This window comes from Thalassophryne amazonica, chromosome 8 (assembly GCF_902500255.1).
Source record: "Thalassophryne amazonica chromosome 8, fThaAma1.1, whole genome shotgun sequence".
NCBI lineage: Eukaryota > Metazoa > Chordata > Actinopteri > Batrachoidiformes > Batrachoididae > Thalassophryne > Thalassophryne amazonica.
This window is the reverse complement of record NC_047110.1, coordinates 104,515,427-104,534,381: the sequence shown is the minus strand read 5'-3', so window position 1 is coordinate 104,534,381 and position 18,955 is coordinate 104,515,427. Positions and strand designations below refer to the sequence as shown.

General features: G+C 40.6%; 1 protein-coding gene across 4 annotated transcripts in view; it reads left to right on the top strand.

Moving 5' to 3' along the window:
• The window catches only part of LOC117516232 (septin-7-like), a 94,435-nt gene that overhangs the window by 45,798 nt on the left and 29,682 nt on the right, over nt 1-18,955 (top strand). For 2 of the 4 annotated variants that reach the window (XM_034177157.1, XM_034177156.1), the window contains exons 6-9: nt 4,539-4,656; nt 4,833-4,925; nt 10,542-10,638; nt 15,785-15,796. In XM_034177157.1, coding sequence (XP_034033048.1) covers nt 4,539-4,656; nt 4,833-4,925; nt 10,542-10,638; nt 15,785-15,796 — 320 coding nt within the window. The remainder of the gene's footprint in view (nt 1-4,538; nt 4,657-4,832; nt 4,926-10,541; nt 10,639-15,784; nt 15,797-18,955) is intronic. The other 2 variants (XM_034177159.1, XM_034177158.1) reach the window with 1 other exon arrangement.

The following is an 18,955-nucleotide window of genomic DNA, read 5'->3' as shown; positions in this document are numbered from 1 at the left end:
AGAAGTGTCTGGTAGCAAGAAGCTGATTCTGAGAACAGTGTGCATGTTTACCTGACTAAATACAATGGAACTTTTTTTTAAATGAGTGATTATACGGTTAGTCGCTTGCCTTAGCCTCCTGGCTACTTGTGGTGGCCAAGTGATTAGTGCACTTAGTTTCAGTGCGGAAGGTTCCTGGTTCAGTCCCCACCCCTGCCACATTTCTCCATGTAATGTGGCATCAGGAAGGGCATCCGGTGTAAAACCTGTGCCAATTCAACATGCAGATCCACCTCAGATTTGCTGTGGGGACCCCAAGTACAAAACAAGGAAGCAGCCAAAGGGACTTAGTTTATTTAGTTTAATAATTGTTTTCAGTTCACTATCGTGTTTCTAAAGCCAGACTGATAAATCGAGAAAGCGATATAATCAGATGATGCGAGCTTGCAGAACTGTGTCAGTGTTTATAATGGCAGATAAATGACAGTTTAAAAAGAATCAGAAAGATCAACTATAGGATGAGTGCTGTTGCTACATAGATTGGCCACCAGATGCCGATGTGCAACTCCTGTTTTTTGTCAACACATTTTTGGAACAAAACACTCAGAAGAAGAATGAGCAACATCTGTGTTCATGGTAAGTTGCTAGTGGTCACATGAAATAACCAGGTTTGATTTAATGCCATCCTTTGATGGGGGGGGGGGGCACAATGAATAACAAAAGGATTTTACAGACATGTAGCATCTTGGGGACACAAAATCTCTCTGAGCATATTTGCGAATTATGACCAAAAGTGCTGCTCAGTAGAGTTGTGCAGGATGAACGGCATGTAAAGGCCACCAGTATGGATTGTGTTTAGATCAGACTGTCGTTGTGTGGCTCCATCTCAGCAGTTTGGCCACATTCTTTTAATGCACAGCAGTCTTATTTATCAAAACTAATAAATTTTCGAATATTGTTCAAATTCTGTTCATGTCAATAAAAGAAGTTTAGCTTCAAACTGCATTATGTTGTGTTATTTTGATGAGGAATCATTACAAAAACTACACAACACATTAATTTTGTGTGTTTCTGGGGCGATAAAAGATATATATATCTCAGCATATTGGATTTTAGAATCATCAAATATCAAAATCCGTGTCGGCCTTAAAAGTCCTGTATAGTCATTCTCTAAAATTATGGCATATATAATGTCACCCAGGCCATGCTGTGAAACAAGCGTGCTAACTACTGCACCACCGTGTTGCCCAATTAACAATATGTGCAGGCGAGCAGGATGTACACGCATCGGGAAACCGCTTTTGTAAGGCATGTCCGAGAGTTGGCGTGGTGCTCTTTAAATACAGTGCATGCTGGATTTTTGACCTGGTTTGTCGAGAGCAAACACTTTGTGGTGACACACTGTATCGATGCGCCTGACTGCAGCTCACTGATCGACCAACACCCCCACATGAGTTTAAGTGGTATCACGATTTGGAGGACACGGGGCATGAAAATGACTTATGGACATTTGCATTTGTCCCATTGACCAAATAATTAACTGCAACTACTTTCTCCAAATTAGTGATCTATAGAAGGTGTTTGCTTGTGGTCGCACCGCAGTGATATCTGCAGAATCTCAACTCACTCTTTAGTTTGGAGATTGACAAAGTGTGCCAATTGAAGCTGAAGCAAAAACGTATTTGCATGTTTGTGTTCCAAACGAGGAAGCTGCCAGCGAGTGTTTGTGACCCACAAAGGTTACATAACCGTTCTGCTCATGCTCAGTGGAGCGCTGCGCTCCATCACCGAGTCAACCAATCACAGCTGAGGCCCGAGGAGCAGATCAGAGGCAGGAGCCTCGTATCAGATGAATGCACTAAGCTGGTATTCTCTCACACGGGCGTGTTCAGATAGCATCAGCAGAAGATCATCTTCAGTGTTAATAGTAACTGTTTTTCAGTCGATGATTCCACTAAATCAAAATTTTAGATGACTTGAGATATTCATTCATATTTTCAGCACACACGTGGATATTTGCATTTTCATGATAAATTAAGCTGTGAAGGTCAAATTTTCTATGAATTCATCATGTTTGCAGTTAACTGCAGGATCATTTCCATTAAACGAATCATCTTACCATGTATTATCACAGGGACAGAAATTTGATCTTCAACTAGGATCGTTGTCTTAGCCAAATCTAAATCAAATCACATCAAATAGTCCTGTCCTCTTGGCCAACTTCACCTATCAAGTTTGATCAAAATTAGATTCAGCGTTCTCAGCGTTCTTGAGATATCTTGCTAACATAAATACAGTCTGTATAAATATAATTAGGTCTACTCAAAGGCTAATGCAACAGCGTACGCCTCAGTTGGTTTCGCTAATAAATAGGTGTTTAACTGTCATGTCAAAAGTGACAAGTCATGCAGGCGAACACAGGGCATCAATGCAAACTGAAAACTTTTTGACTTTGCTTAACACCATCACATGCAGTCATTGATGTCAGATGCATTTTTTTAGCCTCAGGAGAGCAGACACAGAAGACAGTGGTTCATCAGAAGATTGATTATGTGTACCCATCGTGTATTTTACTTTAAATTCCAGGCCAACAGTATATTAAGTTTATTTGTGTTTTGACTTGTTTCTCTGTCAGTTATCCCAATTTGTTGGTGATTAGCTCGATAGCACGTTGTCGCTACCACCACCCCGTGGAACTGCCCTCTGGTATTCCAAGTTGACGCCAGGTTCAGTCTTTAGAAGATTTGGGACTAACTTGGTTTGACTTGTGTATTGATAATTTTGCGACTAAAATATCTAAATCCTAAACCTTGGCGATTATCTCCTCCAGTCCTTTTATCTCCAATCTCCAGACCTGACACACTGATTCCTGTTTTATCTGGGGGCACATTCAGACTTTGATCTCTGATGTTAGTACATACCATACTGAGATATAAGGCTCTGAATTTAACCCCAGTATTACCATAGTGGGTGGATGGTGTGACCTTTTGAACTACTGAACCTTTGCACAGCTGTTATGTTGCCAGTTTCAGGGTTTTTTGTTGGAAAATTTAGCAAAGGTGCAGAGCTTTTGAAAATTTGAGGTAAAAATGGGGTTATTCTGACCCTTCTTGAAGGACTGGAACAACAACAGAGGATGGGAGATGTTTACGCATTCTTACTGTCATTTTGCCGCGTTTTTAGTATTTTGGGAAAAAAATTAAAATGAACTGTTTATTATGAATGGGCTTGCTATTTCCTGGCATCAGTGTTATGTATTTAGGGAAGAATCGATCACTGAGAGGAAGGCTGTATATGCTAGGAATAACAATTATTAAAAAAAAAAAAAATTGGCATTTCAGCAAGGGGGCGCAATGCCAAAACAAGGGGGTGCGGCGCTCCAATTTCCTGGTTTATAAAAACCCCTGAGTTTCATTCCTGCATTTCTGAAACGCGTAAATATCTTTCCCAACAACATCAACCTGATTTTTAGAAAGATATCGCACCTAAAATGTCATTTAGACCCACATCAATAATAACTTCATGCTTATGGGCTTAAATAGATCCCACCCATTTCTCGAAATGTTTTTCTGCCTTGCTTGCTCACTTGTCCTACACTTTGACCACGCCTACAGTCTGCCAGTCCCAGAACACTCTCTGGTGAGACACGTAATCAAGGACACAGTGAATGCAGACCTTTGGAGTAAATATAGCAGCCATTATTGCCCACCAACAACGAACAGACTGGGGCAGGTCAGGTGTGGGAATGTACCCTGCTGCCGTGCCTCGCTGCATCCATTGTCTTACAGAAGTGTCTTTGGTCCATTAGGGCAGCTGCCCAGGCAGACAACCGGTCCATCCCCATCTCATTAAAGTAACCATCTATCTGCCATAGCCAGGTGTGAAATGTGTCACCCCTTGACCTTCTCCAGCTGCTGGGGTCCTCAACACTGTGGCACCTATGTGCTGGATCATGCTCAGGGAAAAGCACAAGGTGGCCAAAATGCCAAAGCTGAGTGATACTTCTCATTTGAGTCTCTCTATGTATCCACTCGTTTGACACAATCGTTCCAGCTGTATCCAGGAAGCCTCCAAAGAGACCTAGCAGCAAAGCATCAAGTTGTCACATTAGGTCACTGAGTAATGTCCTTGTCCAACACCATATAGTAACACAGTAAACACCAAGACTCTGAGGACTTGGACCACCATTCTCCTGCAATGGCGTCTGCATAGCCAAATGTGTCCAGGGACCTCATGACTCCATAAGCTCTCCCCAAGCGTCAAAGACCAAGAACCCAGAGAACATCGAACATCCTGATTATTTCTACTCACAAGATCTTTGTGATGTCATAAGGCCAGATAGGTCTCACCAAAACAATGTTCCATCCACCATCTTCCGCAGTATTGTGATTGGATCAAGTTGAACTTTGGCCCAACTTTTCAAAGCTGACAAACTGTCAGTTTGTTTTAGATTTGTTGGTCAATGATGAGACCTCTGGTGATCTGCTGATGATGTAGTTAGCATGTTGGATCTACGGCGTTGTAGTTCTCATCATTTTCTTTCGCTGTTTTCCATTTAGTCTGAAGCCGCTGGACATCGAGTTTATGAAGAGGCTCCATGACAAAGTCAACGTCATTCCTCTTATTGCTAAAGCAGACACACTGACACCAGAGGAGTGCCAGCTATTCAAAAAACAGGTGTGTGGTGTGTGTGTGTGTGTGTGTGTGTGGGTGTGTGTGGTGTGTGTGTGTGTGTGTGTGTGTGTGTGTGTGTGTGTGTGTGTGTGTGTGTGTGTGTGTGTGTGTGTGTGTGTGTGTGTGTGTGTGTGTGTGTGTTGTTGAATTGTCATCCTGATGTTTCTTTCATTCCTCAGATCATGAAGGAAATACAGGAGCACAAAATCAAAATTTACGAATTCCCAGACACAGAGGATGATGAAGACAACAAGCTCATCCGAAAGATCAAGGTAACGTGGGTGCAGTGGTGTTAGTAAGTGAGGCACAGAGAGCTAAAGGTCAGTGTGTCCTTTGGTCAGTGTCCAGCGCCTGCAGCTGCCTCTGTCCTGTTTCCACATTCAGGATCGTCCTCTCTGCAGACAAACACAGCTGCTAACTGCAAACAGTGTCATGTTCTGCTCCAGTAACTTACTTTGGTGATGAGCACGTGCAGTAAATTTACCACCGTGATGATCCTGGTTGTTGTGCTTTCATGACGTTGAAACATGTTATGGTTTGTAGTGGTGCCTAGTTTTTAGTAAATACCATCTAAGCCACCTTGGTGCACTGCAGGCCATGAAAGGACAGTTGACTCATCACCGTTCTTGAAAAAAAATAAAAATACAGCTTTTAAGAGATGTGAGAATCCAAACTTAAATGTCATCAAATTAACCTAAATTATATTGAGATTTGATCACTTCATGTCCATCCAAAGGGTACCGTGCAGTGCTTGAAGCCACACTGAGCTATTATGACCAATGTGAAAAAGAAAAAGAAGGACGTTGTAATATATTGAAAATCTCTGCTGTTACAAGGACGTTTATTTCATGAGGAAAAATAGCTCACAGTATAAGCAGGAGTTTTTCTAAACCTCTTTACTCTCCACATGCTCTTCACAAAATACCAATTTAGGCTTAACGTTATGCTGTTTAGGATGAAGACTAAATGAACCGTAGTATCGCAGTACAAGCGTATCACATTCTCGCTGATTCCATGCTGTCCTTATCAATACCACACCACGCGCTGCACTCTCGCATTTGTTCTGTTAGTTTCTTTGAGCCCACATATACGTTCAACAATAAAGTCAGAAAAACAGCTTTCCTGCAAAATGTACCCGTTTCTGTTGGAACACACACTCAAGTATGCTCCACGCAGGCGGGCAGGTGCATACTTTAAAGCGAACCGTGATTTATAAGGGGTGGTGTTTGTTTATTTATTTGTATTTTTTTTTTTTTTTTTTTTATTGATGCTGTTTTTCAGCACCATGGACAGCAGCCAGCACATTTCACAGAGCAGCCCGCAGACAGTGCTGGGTTTAATATACGTCAGTGCAGCCATTACTGTCCTCAACTTCTTACGAAGTCCTGATTTGACCGCATGCTCGCTGCACATTATTTGAACATGCCAAAGTTTGACCACATCCTCCACGTTGATGGAGACCACACCACGTCCTTATCAGTTTGTACTCTGTTCCTACTAAGTTGTACAAGTTCTTACTGTGTCCACCCAGTTTTTTGTGGATGTGGTGGAAATGTGGCTGAGTGTAACAGGAGTTTTACACAACATGTAGTCTTCTTTAAAATTATGTTTTTCCTGTTTGTTTATATAGATAGATAACAATATGCCTGTTTATTAAAAAAACTATATAATTATACCAAAATCATGACAAAATCGGTCATGAATCGGTCCACAGTGCCATCTTGTGGATATGTCACGTTTTCGTGAGATTTCATTTAACTTATATTAATTTGACTTATATCCACTAAAACAATATTTTTTTCCCCCCTTAGGGACCCTCAGAATGTTCACATCAAATAAAAAAAAAAAATCCTTACACGAGACTCGCCATCAGTATCACTTTCATACTCATACTTCTTTACGTTCTCCAATGCCATATACCAACACAGGGCAGAGTAGCTACCTAAACTCTGTGAGTGAGATAGATTATCTCGTCAATAGTTTTATATCCTCATTGAGGACAACTTTGGATGCTGTAGCTCCTCTGAAAAAGAGAGCCTTAAATCAGAAGTGCCTGACTCCGTGGTATAACTCACAAACTTGCAGCTTAAAGCAGATAACCCGTAAGTTGGAGAGGAAATAGCGTCTCACTAATTTAGAAGATCTTCACTTAGCCTGGAAAAAGAGTCTGTTGCTCTATAAAAAAAGCCCTCCGTAAAGCTAGGACATCTTACTACTCATCACTAATGAAGAAAATAAGAACAACCCCAGGTTTCTTTTCAGCACTGTAGCCAGGCTGACAAAGAGTCAGAGCTCTATTGAGCCGAGTATTCCTTTAACTAGTAATGACTTCATGACTTTCTTTGCTAATAAAATTTTAACTATTAGAGAAAAAATGACTCATAACCATCCCAAAGACATATTGTTCTCTTTGGCTGCTTTCAGTGATGCCGGTATTTGGTTAGACTCTTCTCTCCTCCGATTGTTCTGAGTTATTTTCATTAGTTACTTCCCTCCAAACCATCAACATGTCTATTAGACCCTATTCCTACCAGGCTGCTCAAGGAAGCCCTACCATTAATTAATGCTTTCGATCTTAAATATGATCAATCTGTCTTATTAGGTTAGCTATGTAGTAGTTGTAAAACAGCTAACTGATCATCTGCAGAGGAATGGTCTATTGAGGAGTTTCAATCAGGGTTTAGAATTCATCATAGTACAGAAACAGCATTAGTGAAGGTTACAAATGATCTTCTTATGCCTCAGACAGTGGACTCATCTCTGTGCTTGTTCTGTTAGACCTCAGTGCTGCTTTTGATACTGTTGACATAAAATGTTATTACAGAGATTAGAGCATGCCATAAGTATTAAAGGCACTGTGCTGGCGGTGGTTTGAATCATATTTATCTAATAGATTACAATTTGTTCATGTAAATGGGGAATCTTCTTCACAGACTAAGGTTAATTATGGAGTTCCGCAAGATTCTGTGCTAGGACCAATTTTATTCACTTTATACATGCTTCCCTTAGGCAGAATTATTAGACAGCATTGCTTAAATTTTCATTGTTACGCAGATGATACCCAGCTTTATCTATCCATGAAGCCAGAGGACACACACCAATTAGCTAAACTGCAGGATTGTCTTACAGACATAAAGACATGGATGACCTCTAATTTCCTGCTTTTAAGCTCAGATAAAACTGAAGTTATTGTACTTGGCCCCATAAATCTTAGAAACATGGTGTCTAACCAGATCCTTACTCTGGATGTCATTACCCTGACCCTCTAGTAATACTGTGAGAAATCTTGGAGTCATTTTGATCAGGATAGTCCATTCAATGCGCATATTAACAAATATGTAGGACTGCTTTTTTGCATTTGCGCAATATCTCTAAAATTAGAAAGGTCTTGTCTCAGAGTGATGCTGAAAAACTAATTTCATGCATTTATTTCCTCTAGGCTGGACTGTTGTAATTCATTATTATCAGGTTGTCCTAAAAGTTCCCTGAAAAGCCTTCAGTTAATTCAAAATGCTGCAGCTAGAGTACTGACAGGGACTAGAAGGAGAGAGCATATCTCACCCATATCTCTTCATTGGCTTCCTGTTAATTCTAGAATAGATTTTAAAATTCTTCTTCTTACTTATAAGGTTTTGAATAATCAGGTCCCATCTTATCTTAGGGACCTCATAGTACCATATCACCCCAATAGAGCGCTTCGCTCAGACTGCAGGCTTACTTGTAGTTCCTAGGGTTTGTAAGAGTAGAATGGGAGGCAGAGCCTTCAGCTTTCAGGCTCCTCTCCTGTGGAACCAGCTCCCAATTCGGATCAGGGAGACAGACACCCTCTCTACTTTTAAGATTAGGCTTAAAACTTTCCTTTTTGCTAAAGCTTATAGTTAGGGCTGGATCAGGTGACCCTGAACCATCCCTTAGTTATGCTGCTATAGACTTAGACTGCTGGGGGTTCCCATGATGCACTGAGTGTTCTTTCTTCTTTTGCTCTGTATGCGCCCCTCTGCATTTAATCAATTAGTGATTGATCTCTGCTCCCCTCCACAGCATGTCTTTTTCCTGGTTGTCTCCCTCAGCCCCAACCAGTCCCAGCAGAAGACTGCCCCTCCCTGAGCCTGGTTTCTGCTGGAGGTTTCTTCCTGTTAAAAGGGAGTTTTCCTTCCCACTGTCGCCAAGTGCTTGCTCACAGGGGGTCGTTTTGACCGTTGGGGTTTTTCCGTAATTATTGTATGGCTTTGCCTTACAATATAAAGCGCCTGGGGCAACTGTTTGTTGTGATTTGGCGCTATATGAATAAAATTGATTTGACTTTTCTAGAAAAACCCTTATGAGAATTAAGTTGACATCTGGTTTTCTTATACTGTGATTTTTCTTTTAATCCACCAAACTATAATTATTAAAAATGTATCCAGTCCTTAAAGCTTACAGCTTTCTTTGTGGTTTATCACATCTTCACTGTAAATTAGCCAAGGACGTAATACGAGCAAAGCGCAGTGAAGCTCGCTCTTATGGTAGACGAAGGCACAAACCGGAAATGGCACAAAAAAATCTCCCGAGTGGGGAAAAAGCTACAAACTGGACAACATTGTTGTAAAAAGCCACAAACCAAGGTAGACAAAGCTGCAAACCAGAAATGGCATGAAATGATTCACGGCCATTGTTTTTTAGAGTGATTGTCAGGAAATGATTATTTCTCTACATTGATTACAGATTGTGCAGTGGGTCTGTAATCAACTGCTTTTGCAGCGGCTGTTCTTGAAGCTTGAACCAACGAAGCAGTGCTCCGACCTGTGGCTTTGTTGGTTCTCTGCTTCAATGCTTTGCAGAAGCGGCAAGTTTGCTTCTTAACCCCTCTCAAAGCCATTTAAAGATGTCAATCTTGAGTCACTTTTGTGTGGATTAAAGTCGCTAACTGTGACTCTTGTCTTGTTGCAGGGAAGAAACGAGAATTGACCTCCGTTCCATTCGCACAGCTCGAAATGCTGCGTCACTCTCTGCCGAGTCAAGTTAGAGCCCAGTCGGAATTAATAACTTCAAAGCGAATCAACATTTAAATCAAATGACACCTCTTTCCAAACGTTGTAATACAAACAGTAAACTACAATAGACTAAAATGTGTTTTTCGTCCCAAAATGAGACGTCCTGCGTTCTTTATGAATTGCATTGATGTTGACGTGCAGCCGGCTGAGCTCAGCTCAGAGATATGGAGTGACATTCATGCCATTAATGTCTGAAAGGAAATGCTTTTGACAAAACAGATTTTATTTCTATTTATGTCCAGAGATCAGGAATACAGTGACCAATTTCATATTTATTTACTTTAAGACTCAGTAAAATGTTGTTGACATAGAAAACCTGTAAAGCCTACTTTTAGTACACAGATTCACAAGAAGTATTGATAAGAAAATCAACAAGGAATCGGATCGATAAGCGGAATTGATAATCGCATCGATATCGATTTAAAATCTTATCAATACCCATCCCTAGACCTAAATGACATTGTGAGATGCTGAAGAGCTTCGCTCGTTCATGTCAGCGACATATACATATTAAAATCATCTGTATTTATTTGTCTGTCTGTCTGACTGTTAGCAGGATTACATCAAAAGTATTGCATGTATTTTTACAAACTTTTCACCACAGATATTAGGGCACGGAAGACTCCATTAAATTTTGGAGGTGATTCAGATCCGGATTGGTGGACATCAGAAATCTCAGATTGCTCTTGTTTAACTTTTCTCTGTTATACTGGCACTTTATTCATTTTTTTCATGAGACAATTTGTCCTCAAAGTTGTAGAGGGTTTCTATTTTCAAAGTGGCACATATCATGTTTCACTAATGCTTTACCTTCTCGAGTAAAAGACTGACATGTTGCTTGTCATCCCATTCCAGGAGAAGATGCCGCTGGCAGTGGTTGGCAGCAACGTAGTCATTGAGGTGAACGGCAAGAAGGTCAGAGGTCGCCAATACCCATGGGGTGTGGCAGAAGGTAGGTTCACTTACGTCCATGGTTTAAAAAAAAATAAAATAAAATAAAATAGAGAGCATCAGCCGAGATATGGACTGTGACGTTTTTTCAGGAGCACAAATAATTTTACATTTTTCCCAGCAAAAGCATCACGAGTAGTACTGTTTTGTGAATGGTGCAGGGTGACTGCACCATTCATTAAAGGGTGGTAGGCACATATGCTTTTTACACACAAATTTGTTTGTGAACATATTGAAATAATTTTGTTTGTAGCTACTTTTTTCCAGCTACTGTTGTTGTGATACTGGAAGTTCTAACTTTGATACATTACCTTGAAAACACCAATATTTTGTGCCATTTTTGATACCACTGTGTAAAAATTGACCCAACATACAGTACATAAAACTTTAGATTTGTATTAAAAGACAAATATGACAAATGGGGTGTAACTTTTCTTTGCTAGTTGTAGAGTGTGATCATTTAAGCATGACTGGTGACCCCAACGCAGAGAACAACACAGATGACTAAAATATAGGGATGGGTATTGATAAGATTTTATCAATATCGATGCCATTATCAATTCTGCTTATCAATTTGATTCCTTATCGATTCCCTTATCGATACCTCTTGTGAATTTTGTACTAAAAGTAGGCTTTACAGGTTTTCTGTGTATTTCATTGAGTCTTAAAGTAAATAAATATGAAAGTGGTCACTGTATCCTTGATCTCTGGACATAAATAAAAATAAAACGGTGTTTCTCTTTGAAGTTATTAATTCCGACCGGATTCTGTCATTCTAACTTGACTCGACAGAGAGCCGCGCAGCGTTTGGAGCTGTGTGAACAGAACGGAGGACGATTCTCATTTCTTTCTCGCAACAAGGCAGGAGTCCCAGTTAGTAACTTTAATCCGCACAAACGTGACTCACGATTTCACATATTCAGGGATGAAAGTGGTGAAAAAAAAAAAAAAAACTGAAACTCAAAATTACCCCCCAACACCACGTGTATGAAAATGTTTGAATTCTAGAAGCTCTGAAATGCAATCTGGGACTATTCCAGATGATAAACTGGAGTGAGTGCAGCATCCATTTTGGTGAGGGGAAAAAAAACAAACAACTTATTCAAATTCATTCCAGTAGTATTGTTGGGGAAAGTGTAGTGACACGGACCCACAACAGGGGGCGCAAATGAACGGTCAATAGATGAGCCAAAAGGTAACAATTTAATGTTGTGAATGTGCACAACGAATATACAGACAATCTCAGAATCTGATAGCAGTCAATACACAAAGGTGACGTGTGGGCAGGCTCGAGGATAGAAGACGTCTGTCCTGAGAAGAGCCGGAACCACACGATTTCCGCCGCCACCGAACCTGGTGAATACTGGAGCCGCCAAGTCCCGAATTCCCAGGTGATCACCGTCCCCGACTGTCGGATCTGGTACTGCTGGCGAGGAGCACAAACAGTGAGATGTGGGTGTGTGCACACCCAGTAACAAATACATTATATAATAATAATAATAAAAAAAATCTATGTTTGACAGGACTATTAGAGCCCAAGTCTCACAACGGTACAGTAGACCTGCAGCATCAGGACCTGAAAGACTTGGACTGTCTTTCTCCTGCACAGATATCGGCATCGCCAAACATCTCTCTCCGTAAACCTCATGACTCCAGGAGTTACACACCGCTAGTGGCTGCATCCCGAGTGTCATTCAAAGCCTGGATCAGGACTAAGATCCTGGACAGGTGAAAAGCCTGACACTCTGACCGCTTCATTTCTCATTTCCTGCAACTAGAACAGGGATCCCCTGCCCTGCTCCTGGAGAGCACCTGGCCCGCATGATTTTGAGCTCTCTGCGCTAATTACCTCAGGTGTGTTAAGTCATTCAAGAGGTAGGAAACACCAGAATTAATAAATCAGGTGTGAGTAAATGGGTAGACACTTGCAGTTGAACTCCTGGAGCAGAGTAGGAGATCCTGTTCAGGGATGTCATTTCCGTATCAGCGTTAATGTTTGAGTATTTGCAGAGCTGGTACTTCTCTGGTCACTGAGCAGCAAGCAAGTGGCACTGAATCCTAGCGGGAATGACCGTTTCAAGCACCATTCTTGGAACAGACACCAGTGTAACACCCCCGTCACGATGTGCATATCAGAAATGATATGTGTGTTTAATTAAAAGAAACAGATCACTCTGTAAAACCCACTTTAAAAATAATAATCAGTTATGATGTTAAGGTAATGAATTAAAAATTCATACAAATGCACATAATAAATATTTCAGACACACCTAAAGCCCGTCTCAAACAGAAGGCATGTGCGTGGCAACCACTGCTGTGCTATACTCACTGTGCACACGCCAAATGTAGTCACCAAAATAGCGACTGCCGGCGTGTGACAGCGTTGTTACTGCTGCGCATTCACACAGTGCGATTGCTGTGTGTGTGTGGAGTTCAGTGGCGTATGAAGTAGCGTGCTCTCTGCTGCTTCCTGGCTAGTGCTTTATCAACTTTGTTTCTGTTGTCTTCCATTTTATCTTGGATTTGGAGTTTCTGTACAACCCCATGCTTTCTAGAATTAGTGGCGTGTGACAAGTGGCTTTGAGTGGCAAGTTTTTTGGACATGTTGAAAACACTCACCACACCCCTGTCGATGTGTTGGTGGCAGGTAGTGGCGACCGCTACACTCTCCTTCTGTGTGAAAGGGGCTTAAGTGAGCTTAGGAAGTGCTATAGAAGGTCAGATTTTAGTGTTTCCTCCAACCTGAAGAACATCAGATACCACAGACCTTCAGCTCTCTTCTGTTTCACCAGGACATCCAGTCTTAGCCATCCCAACCAAACAGGATCTGTCAGGACCGAGCCATCACTTCACGAGCAATAAAGGCAGAAATTAAATAATAATAATAATTTAAAAATAAGACTTTTAGTCATGCCCTAAAAAACTGCATTGTGCTTTATGACATCTATGCTGCTACAGAGCAAAGCTTGTAAGAATACTATTAAGTTTAGAAGGCGATTATTTTATTTCTGTAACTAACTGAGACGCGGTAACAGATATTGAGCTAAAGTCACAGAGATATAAATGTCCAAGCTCACTACTGCCACCTACAGGTCAACCACACACTTATTGTGTGACGTTATCTCACACACAAGCTTAGGTGATATGATCTAAAATTAATATTACAGTATTTTTCTTTTTTTAAACTGTGATGTTATGAATATCACGGTATTACGGGTTTTGTACTACATGGTAATCTTATTCGAGCAAGAGTTTAACCTCAACTACTTTCATTTTCAAGTCTGTTTTTAAATGTTAAAATCAGGGAGGAAAAAAATTATCAGATTTTTAATTTTTACATTTTTACCTTTAACAAACTCCTGGCTATGTTTAATTAATAATTAATGCAGGTTTTTTTTGTTTGTTTTTTTGTTTGTTTTTTTTTCATTTGTTTGTTTGGTTTTTGTTTTGGTTGCATTCTTCTCTATGGAGCTCCCCCTACAGCTCGGAGTACATATGCCACAAAACGGTTGTAAAAAAACTCACTGCCAGGTCTCCCCATCCCTTTTTCCTTGCTCTCCATGTGCGTGTCTTTTCAACAGAGCCAGCGAATGCAATCCATGAAACCATGTCAAGAAAGTGACAGTACCCACAAATATATAGAGAACAAAGAGTTTAGCTCAGTGTACTTGCAGGTGCAACAGCAAGAACTCCAGGTCTGTGCCAGTTTTGCATGCTTCTTTATCTTTCCACATACTCCCCAAAATAAGTCATTTAGGGATTACAATTACAGCACAGTTAAGGTAAAAATATTGCATAGTTCCCCTTTAAATGAGAGTGTAGCATAAAAGTTCAGTTGTTCACACAACAGAATCATAGTTTAACAGTATTTACACAATTGTTATGTCTTCATGTGAAAATAACTTTGTAGCCAGTTACATCTATAAGGAAAAACAATTAACAGCTGTTTTGACCAAAGTGTGGAGCTCAACAGAACAGATAAAGAATGATCAAAGGTCCGGATGCACAGAAATGATTATTAATTTAAAGGATTTGCCTTAATTTTTATTATTTTGTCTGTTATTTTTCTTTGCTGTCATTAACAAATATATATTGTTGGGTTTTTGTTGGCCTGATTTCTTACGTTGTTGGCAGAGTTGGGCAATCCATGTTATGATGCATGTCACAAAGGCAATGACCATGATACCACAGTGGTACCGCCCACAATTACTGGCACAGTGCATTTTCCAGTGCAAGGCTCAGATACTTATTTTTTAAATGGCTCAGATTAATTTCTGTCTTTAATTGCTTGTGAAACATCTTCCTTTTATATAAATGTTTTGCACAGAAGTATGAATTACATTTTCGAAATGGACACACACCCTTATTTTTTGTTTTAGCAACTGTTAGTCTTCAGCTCTGTTATGCTGTGATTTAATGTGGAACCAGGACAAAGTACCAGGGTTGTGAGGAATATTTCATTTTATTATTTGTGGAAACCCCTCCTTTCCAACCCCACCCACACTTGTTCATCAGCTGTGGTGACGGTTCCTCCAAGTTCTGTCCCTGGTTTTGGAGGCATGAGCCACACGGTCTGAGCAGAGGGGTGTGGATAAATGCTATAAATGGTTGTGTTGTAGTCGTGCATGAAATTCGTACTGTGTTACGCCCTCGCAGTGACATCCAACAAAGGGAGTGTGCGAGGACTGAAGGACTTGGAGGAACCGGCCCCAGTTTGTGCCCTTATTGGATAGTTTACTGCCAAATTTTGATTTAATACTTTCAACATTTTTTAAATTTATTGTCCTACATTATATCTGGCAGATATTACAATGCACACTGCTTTTGGTAGTGATGAATTGAGCGTGATAGGGAAAATTTAAAAAAAAGAATTAAAGGTTTTTTGTTTTTGTTTTTTTGCCAACAAACAAAAAGTGACCCTGCCCACACTGATGATGTCACTTTTCTCTACAGTGAATAAACCAACAATTTATTCACTGTTGTTTTTTTTTTCAATCAATTTTAATTTTCTTAAAAGACAAACTGTGTATTTTTATGCAAGATAAACGACCTTTGTTGTTCTGTGTTTGACTGGTTTTCAGTCTTTCATGTTTTCATTCTTTTTCTCTCCTTGTCCTTTTTTCTTTGTTCTTTTCCATGACTGGCAGAGGGCATTTTTGGTAAACGATACCATCTCTCACTTTATTTCAGCCTCATTTTTTCCCCCTCGTCTCTCCTTAATCAGTGTGACCCCCCCCCCCCCCCATCACTCCATCCCTTCTTTCCACTTTTCTGTTGCTGTGCTGTCGCATTAAGCTGATGGTTAAACCAGTGCTCGAATCAGACTTGGGCTAAACTTAACTATTGAAACATGCTGGAATTTTGAAACACTCCATGTTTTGGAAATCTGTAGAGATTAACAAAAATATAGATTGCAAAGCTCTATTTGGATAGTTAGTCCCAGTGCTCTTTGCTAACACTTAGCGTGCACAAAATGTTGAATGTAAAAACAGCAAACAGACCAAACTAAAGACCTAACCTCCATAGTGTGTGCTGGACCAGTCAGCAGTTGCTCAGACTATTTTGTTGCTACTTTACCCAAGAATTCCTACAGTCGATAAGACCAGATAAGCTATTTGTTCATACTCTCAAATATGGCACACAATAAACTGCATGGGATATAAAATGTTGGGGCTTTGAACTGTGCGCTTTCTTGGTGCAAAGCACCTACGTTATGAGCGCATCACCCTACTGTTGAGCATAGCAAAGATAAGTTGCAGTACATCCACACAATGTTGTTTAGATGGCATGTTCTTATTTGAAAGCATAACTGTTGCCAGTAACAGCACAGTGGTGTGCTGGTATTGCACCTGTCTAGCAACAAGGTCCAAAGTTTAAAGACATGGGTGTTTAGGGTTGTAACAAGGAGCAAAATGAATCTTAGCCACACATTATTTATTTACTTAGAACAGACACCACGTTAGCAAGCAGAAGCTAATGGACTAAAATGTTATTGTATGAGGCACAAAGAACTCTAGAGTAAACTGCTTGTCACCCCTGAACAGATGAAAACGTCAATGCAGAGTTAGACATGCAAATGTTTACTGCACTAAATGTAAATATATATATATACAGTGAGGAAAATAAGTATTTGAACACCCTGCGATTTTACAAGTTCTCACACTTAGAAATCATGGAGGGGTCTGAAATTTTCATTTTAGGTGCATGTCCACTGTGAGAGACGTAATCTAAAAAAAAAATAAAATCCGGAAATCACAATGTATGATTTTTTTTTTTTTTTAATAATTTATTTGTATGTTACTGCTGCAAATAAGTATTTGAACACCTGTGAAAATCAATGTTAATATTTGGTACAGTAGCCTTTGTTTGCAATTACAGAGGTCAAACGTTTCCTGTAGTTTTTCACCAGGTTTTCAAACACTGCAGCAGGGATTTTGGTCCACTCCTCCATACAGATCTTCTCTAGATCTTTCAGGTTTGGAGTTTCAGCTCCCTCCAAAGATTTTCTATTGAGTTCAGGTTTGGAGACTGACCAGGCCACTCCAGGACCTTGAAATGCTTCTTACGGAGCACCTCCTTAGTTGCCCTGGCTGTGTGTTTGGGGTCATTGTCATGCTGGAAGACCCAGCCATGACCCATCTTCAATGCTCTTACTGAGGGAAGGAGGTTGTTTGCCAAAATCTCACAATACATGACCCCATCCATCCTCCCTTCAATACGGTGCAGTCATGCTGTCCCTTTGCAGAAGAGCACCACCAGTGTATGATGTTTCCATCCCCATGCTTCACGGTTGGAATGGTTTTCTTGGGGTTGTTCTCATCCTCTAAACATGGTAAGTGGAGTTGATTAAAAAAAAAAAAGCTCTATTATGGTCTCATCTGACCACATGACCTTCTCCCATGCCTCCTCTGGATCATCCAGATGGTCACTGGTGAACTTCAAACGGCCCTGCATATGTGCTGGCTTGAGCAGGGGGACCTTGCTGCCCTGCAGGATTTTAAAAAATGACAGCATCATGTGTTCCGAAATGTAATCTTTGTGACTGTGGTCCCAGCTCTCTTCAGGTCATTGACCAGGTCCTCCTATGTAGTTCAGAGCTTTCTCAGAATCATCCTTACCCCACAAAGTGAGATCTTGCATGGAATCCCAGACTGAGGGAGATTGACAGTCATCTTGTGTTTCTTCCACTTTTTAATAAATAATCATAACAGTTGTTGTCTTCTACCAAGCTGCTTGCCTGTTGTCCTGTTGTCCATCCCAGCCTTGTGCAGGTCTACAGTTTTGTCCCTGGTGTCCTTAGACAGCTCTTTGGTCTTGGCTATGGTGGACAGGTTGGAGTGTGATTGATTGAGTGTGTGAACAGGTGTCTTTTATACAGGTAACAGTATCAAACAGGTGCAATTAATACAGGTAAAGAGTGCAGAATAAGAGGGCTTCTTAAAGAAAAATTAACAGGTCTGTGAGAGACAATGCTTGCTGGTTGGTAGGTGTTCAAATACTTATTTGCAGCAGTAACATACAAATAAATTATCAAAAAAATCATACATTGTGATTTCCGGATTTCTCTCTCTCTCTCTCTCTCTCTCTCCCTCTCTCTCTCTCTCTCTCGCATCTCTCCTCTCTCATCTCATCTCTCTCTCTCTCTCTCTATATATATATATATATATATATATATATATATATATATATATACACTCAACAAAAATATAAACGCAACACTTTGGTTTTGCTCCCATTTTGTATGAGATGAACTCAACTTTTCCACATACACAATATCACCATTTCCCTCAATATTGTTCACAAACCAGTCTAAATCTGTGATAGTGAGCACTTCTCCTTTGTTGAGATAATCCATCCCACCTCACAGGTGTGCCATATCAAGATGCTGATTAGACACCATGATTAGTGCACAGGTGTGCCTTAGACTGCCACAATAAAAGGCCACTCTGAAAGGTGCAGTTTTATCACACAGCACAATGCCACAGATGTTGCAAGATTTGAGGGAGCGTGCAATTGGCATGCTGACAGCAGGAATGTCAACCAGAGCTGTTGCTCGTGTATTGAATGTTCATTTCTCTACCATAAGCCGTCTCCAAAGGCGTTTCAGAGAATTTGGCAGTACATCCAACCAGCCTCACAACCGCAGACCACGTGTAACCACACCAGCCCAGGACCTCCACATCCAGCATGTTCACCTCCAAATCGTCTGAGACCAGCCACCTCGGACAGCTGCTGAAACATCGGTTTGCATAACCAAGATAATGTCTGCACAAACTGTCAGAAACCGTCTCAGGGAGCTCATCTGCATGCTCGTCGTC